Raw genomic sequence first — 12,223 nt, 5'->3', positions numbered from 1 at the left:
TTTTTGTAGTTTTTCTTTAAGGTCCTTAATAGTTAATTGTCTTTGTTTTGAAAGAAGACCAGCAAGTGGAAGGATCTCATCTACACTCATTGAATAATGCCTTTTGTGATCCTTCTTGAGATAAGTAGTTTGATAAAGTTTTGGAACCAAAGTTTTGGAACCAACACAGAAGGTTGCCAGGTTGTCTGTTCATATATCCTTTTTCTGAACAAAAGCTTTTTTAAAGGTTTTTTTAAGCAAACATGTCCTTAAAAATCTATAATATCATAACTACACATTTGTGACACAAACCTAATCAAACATTCCATGGAATGGGTAACACAAAACACAAATCAGGGTCTAGAATTCTGCTGCTGAGGTAAGAAAGCCAGAGTTACCAGTATATATGCTGAGAGGTGGCATAAGTGTGCAGATGTCCTGGAATCTAACTTGTCCAATATAAAAGCAAAATACTGCGGATGCTGGAAATCTAAAACAAAAACAGAAAATGCTAGAAAAACTCAGCATCTGGGGAGAGAGGAAAACAAATTTAATGTTTCGATTCAGTATGACCCTTCTGCAGAGCTCCCTTCAGGGAGCACCGAAGTATCATTTTGTTTCATTTCTGTTTCTTTACTTGAATAATATTGATAACACGATTAGGGAGAACAGACCTTGCAGAATTTGATGGCAGGAGTAGATGAGTTAGCACATCTTTTGAGTGATAAGCAATGCTTATGCTAATGGACCCCTCAGCCTCAGATTCAGTAAATACTTGGAGCTCTCCCAGTCGCATAATCAATATTCTCATTATACAGAACTCTTGTTTATTTATGTATTGCATGTAGAACGCTCCTTAAGTGTCACACTCACCTCTTATAACACTCTCCCCATTACACTTTTTGATAACTGCCATATTGTTATAAAACAGTCTAATCTCAGACTCATTATGAGCAAAGATATGGGAGAGCTGGACATTCAAATTGGCAATAAAATGGAAAGTAATTGAAAAAAAATTAACGGTAATTAAAATTTTGTGCAACAGATTTTTAAAATGTTAATGCCTGCATTAATTCTTTAATTCTTTAAACTTGTGTCTCTTGGTTATTAGCAAGTTTCTTATTGCTAACTAATGGACTTTGTCGTAATAATTAGTCAAACATGCATATAACAAACACTAGCCAATGACGCGGGCTTACTCCCTGTACTGGCTGTGGTAATTCAGAGAGGTCTGTCTCTTTACCTTGCCTCATACTTGTGGAATGTGCCCCTCAAGTTATATAACCAATTGTCTCTCTGTCTCTCTAATGGAGACAGATGCCTACGGTCTTTTGTAGATGATGGCTAACTTCTTACTTACTTATTCATTTATAAGAAATCTATTTATTCTGTTTGTTTCAGTAGAAGCAACTCTTCAAAGGAACTAATGCATTTTATCTCTCTCAAGCCCCTGAAGTTCTTCATCAAAAACCATATAACAAAGCAGTTGACTGCTGGTCCATTGGAGTAATTGCATACATTCTGTGAGTATCTGAATATATTTAAAGAGTTTTGACCTGATGTCCTCAGGAAACAACATCTTCTCAGCTGGCCTTTGAAATTGCTGCATTGAAATTACAAACCTCTTTTTACAACAGGCTTTAAAGCCTCTAAGATTTTTAATTACCAAGTCATTATACTCTTAATTTTTCTCATCAATATAATTACACTGGTTGCAATTGTGAAACTAAAAATCTTCCAAGTCTGACACCTTCCTTAAGCTAAACGAAACCTGTTTGATATACAGTACAGATCGTTGACTCAACAACTACATGCTGAATACACTTTAAATGCAGACATTTACTGTGAGGTTTCAAAATCCAGCCTTTTGTTTATTTACCAACATCTCAGTGATCTTTCTTAGAATGCTGGTTGTGGTACAATGGGCAGAATCCTCCAAGAATTGCACGAAGTGTGGTAGCAGATGTGAAAAATAACGTTTTACCCTCCGGCCGCAATGGCAGATTTTTGCACCGTATCGTCTGCTTCCCAGCTTCATTAATAATGCATTCACAGGAAAAATGCTGATTATTGGCAGGCAGGCTTGGATTTGCCCACCATGCCGTGACCTCAGGCTTCCTCGCAATGGGCGCCACATTCAAAGCGCTTCAGAACGCAGCCTACTTTGTGTCTTCAGACCAGAACTGCTTCAGGTGACAGATGGCCCTGAAAGGAAAGGTGATGGCAGCCCTCAAATGTGGTGACGACATCCAGGTCCTCACCTCCAGCGAAGAGGACACCTCCTCCGTTGAAGAGCTAGAAATAAGCAGCCTGGAAGACCCGTCATAGCGCTTACCCACAGCCTCCACCAGCTCAGAGACACACACACACCTTGGTGGGACCTAGATCTACAACATGCTCAGGTTCACTGTATGGACATGCTTGTGCAGCAGGCGGTAAAGAAGGCAAATGGTATGTTGACCTTCATAGCGAGAGGGCTCGAGTACAGAAGCAGGGATGTCTTGCTGCAATTATGCAGGGCCTTGATGAGACCACACCTAGAATATTGTGTGCAGCTTTGGTCTCCTTATTTGAGGAAGGATGTTCTTGCTTACAGAAGGAGTGCAGTGAAGGTTTCTGGGATGGCGGGACTGACATATGAGGAGAGCTTGAGTCAGTTAGGATTATATTCGCTGGAGTTCAGAAGAATGAGGGGGAATCTCATAGAAAATTCTAATAGGACTAGGCAGGGTAGATGCAGAAGGCGTCCATTCGGCTCATACTGTCTGTGCTGGTTCTCTGAAAGAGCAAATCAGTTAGATCCACTCCCCGCCCGTTTCCCGTAGTCGTGCAAATTTTTTCCCTTCAGGTGCTTATCCATTTCCAATAATGGAAACAAGCCAAAATGAACTATGCTAACTGTGAAAAATAGTTTATCTGGATGTCAAAGGATTACTCAAAATAACAAGTAAAACAAAATTAGTACAGTGCATGTTCATCTGATGTATCTGCTGCCAGAAATACTGTTTCACACAGAAATAGGAACTTCAATAATTTTGAAGTTTTCAATTTTGCTGTCTCTGTATAGCTTGTATTTCATTTTATCTGATGGAATATTTTAATGTTTTTTCTAACATAAAAATGTGTTGTGAAACCATATTTAACATCAAAAAATATTTTTAATTTACTGGCTAAAAACCTCTAATTGAAATTTTTTTGAAAAGACTAAAGCCACTTTCCAATGAGTTGGGATCACAGTCAAAGTTGGCTGCACATTTGCATCACTGCACTTTCTACCTTCCAAAACCTTTGAAATGGAGACAGTGGGCAGAATTTTGCTCTTGATGGGCGGGTGGGCAACCAATTGCCACCGCTGAAACTGGCCCCGCTGCCATTTTGAGTGGGCGGGCTAATTAATTTCTGCCCAGCAGGACGCCCGATGGAAAGCGCTATGTGCTTCCTGTGCACTGGGGGAAGAGATTCCCCACCTGTCAAAGTGCGTTCTTCCGTGCATGCACGTGAAAGAGTGCACTGCTCCCTGAGACTAAGTGCTGTCTCAGGGAGAGCGCTGAAAGTTTTATAAACTTCAAAAATAGAAAAATAAAAATATTATTAACATGTACCCCTCATGTGACAATGTCACACGAGATGGGACATATTAATAAATATCACATAAAGTTTATTAAAGTTTTTTTAAAACCTGCATGAAACCTCATCCCGCCAGTGGATGAGGTTTCATGTTTTTTCAGAAGCCCAACTTAAGGTTGGACGGGCAGGGCCTTTAATTGGCTTAATTATCCTGTCAATGGCCTCAATTGGTTCCCCCGACATCATTTTCACGTTGGCGAGCGGCTCCTGCCCCCAACTCGCCGATGGAAAAATTCTGACCAGAGACTTTAAAAAGAACTCACCACCACAACTGCTATCTTCAGGAGAACAGATAAATTACCTTTCTATATCTTTAAACCACTTTGACGCTGACCCAGAAAGACAATCAAGTTCAGCCTGAAGCCAGTGAAGCCACAAACCGTATATCCCCTTAACTCTAATGGACTTTACATTGCTTAATCTATTCTCCCACCCTGTAGTCGTTTCTGTGTGAAGTGTGTGTGTGTGTGTGTGTGTGTGTGTGTGTTTGTGTGTGTTTGTGTGTGTGTGAAAGAGAGAAAGCTGGAGTGTTTTTAAAATTATTTTCTTAAACGTGGTTAAGTGCAATAAAATCTTTGTTTTCAAAAGACACGAGGAAACCTCTTCATTTGTGTCTTTTATGGTCACAGCACATAAACAGTTGACCACACACTGAATTGGCAAGCATATCCTTTAAAAAAAACTGTTGTGGTCAAACAAAGAGTGGGAAAAGGGGGGAGCCATTTGACCACTCCTCACCTGATTGTAACAAAATGTAAAGGTGACCCAGCAAACTACCCAGGGTCTTTTTAAACTTGAAAATAATGTTTTTAGCAAATGGTTTCACAAAAAATTGTTCCAGTTCAGCCAAGGTGAAAACAAGCCTCTGCATCCTCAATCACCTCCTTCAGATAGAGTCACATAATTCTGCAAAATTTGGACCATGTACATATTAGAGATTTCAAGCTGGAATAATACTGACCCTCTTGCTGTGAAATCTATGTTGTGTTTATGCAGAAATTCCTATATGCCAGCTCTATAATTTACACGCATTTCATTGACAGATTTCTGGTTAGGTGTACCAACAAAAGCTAACAAGATGTTCACAAAGAAATGCAGTTTATACAAGTTTACCAGAGCACGGATCTGATGTAGATGTAGATTGAGTTATAAGGTGGGTGCAGTGTGACATTGTGATACCAGTCTGGAAAATGAGAATATAAAACTAATATTTAAACTTGGGGTCAGGTGATAGGAGGGGGCATTTTAAACAATCACGATTGAAATCAGTGGAAATTAAAATTGGGCAGAGTGTAAAACCTGGTACGTGATCCAATCCTATCTGTTTTTTGCAGGTGGGTAGGGGGAGTGGTGTTAGGTTATAATTCCGCCCCCCCCCCCCCCCCCCGCCAGGATTTTGAGCCATTAAACAGTTCCTTTCACAACATAACCAATGACTGACAGTATATTTTGTGACTACCATGGTCATGTTTCTGGAAACAACACAGAAAATTGAAAACTAACAATTTTCTTTTATTTTTACAGGTTATGTGGTTACCCTCCTTTCTATGAAGAGACTGAGTCTAAACTGTTTGACCGAATTTTAAAGGCTGACTATGAATTTGACTCTCCATTCTGGGATAATATTTCTGAGCAAGGTGTGTGAGCAATACAAGTAAAGGATGTTTATATCTTAATACATTGAATGACTGTGATCTCCTATCCCATCAGTGAAGGATATTTTGAATGGGACTATAAAGATGAAGTTTGCAAATTATCCACAATGTGTTAAGATATATTCTGTCAGTACCATAGTTTCAGGAGTTAAACCTTTATTTAAATAATTTCATGAACATACATTTGTATGTTGTGTAACTGACACCTTACATTGACAATGCTCTCCTGTACCCATGAGAGTTTTACCGTACTGTCAAACTGCTTTGCTAGTGCCACCTAGGGCTTGGAAGAGTAAACTGTGTGAGTCTCCTGCATTTCCCAGCCAATACCACAGAGGACTGCAGATGCTTAGCCCGTGAGCATATTCAAGACTGAGATTGATTCCCAAGACTGTCTAAAAATGTATCGAGGGGTATGGTGAAGGTGGAATTAAAGCAGAAAATTGGCCATCATCTTATTGAATGGCAGAACAGAACAGACTCAAGTTATCATATGACTTACTCCAGCGTCTGCTTCTTTTCTTATGCTAGTCAGCTGGTGTTCATGTTAACTAGCTGCTCTGTAGGGTCTGTTATTTTGAGCATGCGCATGGTAGATTGGCTAGTTGACATATGCAAAGTCCTGCCATCATGATGTGGCTTCATGATGATACCGCTATCATTGAGGCAGCCCTGCCCCCAGAGCAGTGTATTTAGATTGACATAGAAGGCTGTTTGGTAGCAGTAAGGAAGATGCTAGAGAAAACTGGTCACCAGTCTCAAAATGACCAATAAATTTATCTTAATGTTGCCACTGGATGCATGAGACTTTCACTCTGAGAGCTGCTGCTGCAAAACAATATAAAAATGACTATGAACTCTCCATGGATATTGTGTGTGCTGTTCAAAGTTCTTCAGACTACACACATGCAATAAGATCAAAACACCTGAATTGCACAAAACACCTGAATAGCAAAACAGCCCACCAAAAGTATTTCTGTTTTCAAAATAATGTTGGAATTTGACCATCTCATGTTTAGAAAACATTTGAGTGTAAAAGCAATGTATATTTCATATATGATATGATCACTTCTGGACAGGACAAAGTTCTGAGAACAGAATGGACAGGAACAGGTGAATCAAGATTTATTGATCCCATTTTATGGTGGCAAAGATGGTGAAACCGGCAGTGTTTGCCATCATTACCCCACTGAAACTGGCAACAACTTTGAGAGTCCACACATGCGCAGAATAACATGTAAATCCAGAAGCTGCTGTCAGTGATTCTACGCTCCTTCAGAGCATGCGCTGTTGAGGAGCTACCCAGAGAGTGCAATCCCTAAGGAATCCGTTAATTGTGAAAACTTCCACTTTTATGCTATGATTCTCATTTTTAAAATGCTTGAGAAAGAATATTGCTGAATGACCTATAACTGGGCTTTTAACAGCGTGCTAAGATCATAATTATTGACCCTGAAAAGCTAATTCCATATTTGTGGAATTTCAAATTTATCCATTACAATAAAAAATTCAATGTTTTTTAAAAGGTTGTTTATGATATTCTAGCTTCCTTCTTAATTTAATCATAATTATTTATTTCACTATCTAAAATTTTAAATTAAAAATTAATTGCTTTTAACTTCCTGGTTTCCTGTCAGATTACTTCAGTATGATTAGCTGCTTACTGTCATCACTGCTGCTGGACGTTTGGAGATACTTTTGACTTTGCGTCAAATTTAAACTGCCTTTAGGAAAGGGGAAATTCATGCTGCGAGAGACTGCGAGATCTCTTTTCGAGGTCATGGTTGAGTGCTGCTGACTGCAAAATCCAGCCCCTGCATAATTGGAAAAGTGAAAAAGTTTTAAAACTGTTTGTACAGAGTATGCACTCTCCTTCAGTGGAGGAGTGTGGTATGTTCTATATACTTTCCAGGTCACTGCACTTAAGTACCTAGTAATAGGGCTATTTGCTGATCGAGAAATGAACTGAAATACACTGAAAAATATCTAAATAATATAAAAGGATTAAAATCTCACTAAAGGATGTCAAAATTCAGAAGTATTTGCGTTTTTTTGCTATACGTATGGGCAACATTTTCCCACTGTGGTGGGGGGGATATGCAGGAGCGGGCATGAGCAGGTGGGTTCCCAATCAGCACTCCTGGTTGGGGGCATGCCGCCATTTTACGTGGGCGGGCCAATTAAGGCCCGTCCAGTGTGACGTCCGCCAGGAAACACTATGCACTCCCTGTGCGGGCTGGAGGGGAATTCCCTGAGCTGGGAGTGTGCTCTTCCGCGCATGCGCACGAAAGAGCACTCTCATCTCCCTGAGGCTAAGTGCTGCCTCAGGGAGATCAGTTCAGGTAAGAAAGTTTCAATAAAGAAGGGTAAAAAAATTACATGTCCCCTCATGTGCCACTGTCACGAGGTGGGACATATCAATTTATTTTATTTAGAGATTTCATACAAATTTTAATAACATCTTGAAACCTCACCCTGCCTGTGGATGAGGCTTCATGTATTTTCAGAAGCCCACCTGGGCTCCCATCCTGCCCTCCAACCTTAAGGTTAGACAGGCAGGTCCATTAATCACTTAAATTACTTATTTAATAGGCCTTTGACAGTTCGGTGGGCGCGCAGCTGATACGGCTAAATGCCCGACATCACCCCCCATCATTTTATGTGTTGGCAAGCGGGCCCCGCCGCCCTGCTCGCTGACCGGAAGATACAGCCCTATGAAATCCCTGTTTGCCCTGTAGAATATATGCAAATAAAATGTCATTCGCTGATAAATAAATTTAATTTTAATCAGGACATTTATTTAACCACTTAACCAGTTTGGTCTGGAATTACCTCAGTGTGATTTACCTGCAGCTGCACCTTTTATTTTAAAGAAGTATGTATATGTTGCTGGGCTCTGGAAGAAGATAGGCAGGAATTTCCTTGGTCTGTTCATTTCCATACCCATTGAGGCAGGCACTTCTGTTGTGATAAAAATCAAAGCGCTTATGATCAGATTTCTGAAGTGTGTTAACATACTAGAAAATGATCCATCTCTCCTCAAGTTGTTATTCCTTGAACTGTCTTTCCCAATACTTCGGTAAAATGGTTTGAAATACAACAAAACACTGTCAATAAGCTTTATTATTGAGATGGAAGATCTTAAAAGTATATAAAATGATGCTGCCTTATTACCAACTACATTGTTTTCATTTCTCTTTCCTCATTTCCAAAAACAGCAAAAGCTTTTATCAGGCACTTACTGGAGAAGGACCCAGCAAAGCGCTTCACTTGTGATCAAGCTCTACAACACCCATGGTAAACTATTACATGATGGCTTTGAACCTGCGTAAACTCTTTTAATTTCACTAAAGGGCAGCGAGAAAAAGAACTGTAGGAAAGAGAATAAAGTAAAATTAATATCACATATTGTAATTGTAGAGCATTAATACAAGGCTTTCATTGATTAGAGCAGGCTCTGTGACTCTCCATAATGCTGCATGTAAATCATGGGCTTTCCCATTCAAATAAAAATGATAGTGCAGAGTATTTAAATAGAATGTGTTAAGAATTCAGTGTGGAAGTGCAATGGTTCAGATATTGGTCCAATTGAGAACTACACAGTTCACATCAACTGCATTTTGTGAGGAATTCCTGAAGCTCCACAAAGATTTGTATTTCTTAGATGTGCTCCAGCATCTATGTAGAAGACATTAATGAAATACAATGAGCCCCTCAAACATTTTGGGCAGACTTTTGCCCTTGGTGGGTGTGCGGGCCCCACTGGCTCGGCGGCGGGCGGACATCTGACCCCCGCCAATGAAATGGGGCCCGCCGTCATTTTGTGTGTCAAAATGCAATGTTTCGCGCATGCGCGTGAAAGAGCACACTGCTCCCTGAGACTAAGTGCTGCCTCAGGGAGATTACTGACAGTCCAAAAAACTTTAAAAATAGAAAAATTTAAAAATTATTAACATGTCCCCCTCATGTGACAATGTCACACAAGATGGGACATGTTAATAAATATCACATAAAATTTATTAAAGTGTTTAAAAACAGACATGAAACCTCATCCTGCCAGTGGATGAGGTTTCATGTATTATCAGAAGCCCGCTGGGGCTCCTGGCCTGCCCGCCAGCCTTAAGGTTGGACGGGCAGGTCCTTTAATTATCTTAATTAGCCTGTCAATGGTTTGCTGATTTCGCTGTCCACCCGCCTTCCTAAAAATTTAAAGGGACCGGGATGACGTCGGGGATTCCTCCCAATGTCATCCCGCGTTACTTTCCTCTCGGTGAGCGGGTCCCTCCCCCAAATCGCTGATGGGAAAATTCAGGCCTTTGACTTTATTTGAAGGTTGACACTCCGGGAAGACAGGAGGAGTGGGGGCTTTGAGAATTTAGGAGTTGGTGAAACTGCTGGAGATAAAATGTACTGTGCAGAGAATGAAGAAGAGTGCAGGGAGGGCTCCTCATGATCTCCCTTTAGTGTCACCTCCTGACAACACTGTCAGATTTGTTTGTCTTACTTTATTTCTAACAAAACTTGTTGCAGCGGTTTTGAGTGTGGCAATACTGCACGTGATGAGGCTTTATGGATGTTTTAATAATGGTCTAGACAGTGGTGTGGCTACACAAAAAAATAAATTAATTAAGAAACAGCTGAAAAACTAAAGGAAGGAGAGTTATTTGCAGTGGGCTTGTGAACAACATTTAGTGGAAACCCTGACTCTGCCGTCAGACCAAATTAATGGTAAATGTTCCAAAAGGTTTCATCAATTCTCCAAATAGCAATGCCAAAATGTCTCGAGGAATAAACCATGGGCTGAATTTTATATGGCCCCAATGGGCATGTTTCCTGCAGGGGACACATAAAATAGCATGGGCACCCATCCCAACATCTTCCCACCCACCCCTGAGTTCACCCCAATAGATCAGCAGCCCACCTGCCATATTAAAATGACCATTTAAGGTCAATTAGGCTTGTTAATAATAATACATTTTGTGTAGGCAGCAGGGCTGGGAGCAGAAAGCCTGATTTTTTACCTCAGATGGTTAAAGAGCGAGAAGGAAAGGGAGAGTTGCTCTTAGAGGGCTTTTCTTTGGCGACCCCAATCCCCCCCAGACTAAATCCCCCTTGCTTCCTACCCACTCCCCCTCTGAAGCCCACCCTCTCTTCCCTCGCCCACCCTACACCACTGTCCCTAACGCTTCCAAAACCTCCCGGCCCAAGAAGCGGACTTCAAGTCTCCGGTGACCCTAGGCCTTGCTGCAGTCTCGGCAATGAGGGGCTGAAGACTCATTCAGCCTCGTTAATGAGCCCCTCAGTGTTTTATTGCTGCAGGGCTGCTTGGCATGGAGCCAGTCGGCTTCATGCCAGTGTGGTTTCCTGGGGGGGTGGGGGGGAGGGGAGATGGGGGGACGTTGGGGGTGGTGGTGGGGGGAGGTGGGGGGAGTGTAGTTGGGGGAGTGGAGTGGGGTGGAGTTGGGGGGAGTGGAGGGGGAGGAGTGGGGGAGTAGAGGGGGAGGAGTGGAGGCAGGGGAGTTGGGAGGGTGGAGTGGAGGGGGGGAGTTGGGAGAATGGAGTGGAGTGGGGGGTGGAGTGGAGGGGGGGAGTGGGGGGGAGTGGAGGGGAGGGGGGAGGTGGGGTGGCGGGGGGGAGTGGAGGGTGGGGAGTTGGGAGGACGGAGTGGAGGGGGGAGTTGGGGTGGAGTGGAGGGGAGAGGAGGGGAGGTGGGGTGGCGGGGGGGTGGAGGGTGGGGAGTTGGGAGGATGGAGTGGAGGGGGGAGTGGGGGGGGGTGGAGTGGGGGGAGGAGTGGGGGCTGGAGTGGAGGGAGGGGAGTTGGGAGGGTGGAGTGGAGGGGGGAGTTGAGAGAATGGAGTGGAGGGGGGAGTTGGGGGGTGGAGTGGAGTGGGGGAGTTGGGAGGATGGAGTGGAGGGGGGAGTGGGGGGTTGGAGTGGAGGGGAGAGGAGGGGAGGTGGGGTGGCGGGGGGGAGTGGAGGGTGGGGCGCGGCAGGGTGGGGGGGGTGGCAGGGGGGAGTGCCGTCTGCCTCCCACCGCTCCCATATTATTCGGCCCCATATGTGTGGGAGGAATGTTAATTTAAAAGAGGATCGATTGATTCTTGTTCATAATGGTAATTTGATGCTTTGTCATCTCACACACCCACCTACCTGCTGAATTTGTTTCTCTTTGACTCTTGGCAGGATTGCAACGAATACCAGTCCAGCACGTGATATCTATCCTTCTGTCAGCGTTCAGATTATGAAGAACTTTACAGGAAGTAATTGGAAGGTGAGTCCAGCTGGAATGTCTTTCAAAACTGTTGTCAAACCTGCCAGTGCATTGGCTTTGCTAACTTAAGTTACACAAAATTATTGCACGTATAATGTACACATTTTTTAATTGTTATATTCTTTCAACCTGTATATTCAGTTCAGGAAATATTAGAATCAATATTTTGTTGTGTAATTATGGGCAGAATATTGCTGTGTGTGTGAGGGGGCGGGCTTGACATGCTGACGTGTAAAATGACGCGATGATGTCGGGTGTGCGTCCTGACCTCATCATGCGTCATTTCGATATTCTGTTCAGCGGACGTGCACCGGAGGCGGCTGCGCGCCCACTGAACTGTCAACAGCCTATTATGGCCATTAAAAAAAGCAATTAAAATTGTTCGCAACGCTGCCCGTCCAAGGTTGCGTGAAGGAGCGCAGGATCCGACTCTCCCTCCTCCTCCTCCCCGCCCCCCCCTCCGCTGAACACTACGGAACGCGTATGACGCCGGGAGGGCCTTAATTGGCCGGCCCGTGTAAAACGGTGGAGCGCAGCCAATCACAGGTGGCGATTAGCTCCGCGCCCACCCCCACCCAGCCAGCCCAATGTGGGTAAGACTGAGCCCTACATAAGCTGTGCAAAATAATAAACAGGTAGTCCCTCCAAATTGATCTTGAGATTCAGATTAGAAAGAATCCTAATTTACTA

At 43.0% G+C, this 12,223-nt stretch overlaps 1 protein-coding gene across 1 annotated transcript in view; it reads left to right on the top strand.

The window, feature by feature from the left end:
- Nucleotides 1-12,223, top strand: part of LOC121282176 (calcium/calmodulin-dependent protein kinase type 1-like) — a 45,760-nt gene that overhangs the window by 22,942 nt on the left and 10,595 nt on the right. Inside the window, exons 8-11 of the mRNA XM_041195726.1 lie at nucleotides 1,427-1,502; nucleotides 5,131-5,243; nucleotides 8,480-8,558; nucleotides 11,446-11,533. Of these exons, the coding sequence (XP_041051660.1) occupies nucleotides 1,427-1,502; nucleotides 5,131-5,243; nucleotides 8,480-8,558; nucleotides 11,446-11,533 (356 nt within the window). The remainder of the gene's footprint in view (nucleotides 1-1,426; nucleotides 1,503-5,130; nucleotides 5,244-8,479; nucleotides 8,559-11,445; nucleotides 11,534-12,223) is intronic.

This window comes from Carcharodon carcharias, chromosome 9 (genome assembly GCF_017639515.1).
Source record: "Carcharodon carcharias isolate sCarCar2 chromosome 9, sCarCar2.pri, whole genome shotgun sequence".
In the NCBI taxonomy this organism is placed as follows: domain Eukaryota; kingdom Metazoa; phylum Chordata; class Chondrichthyes; order Lamniformes; family Lamnidae; genus Carcharodon; species Carcharodon carcharias.
This window is presented reverse-complemented; position numbering and strand designations above follow the sequence as displayed.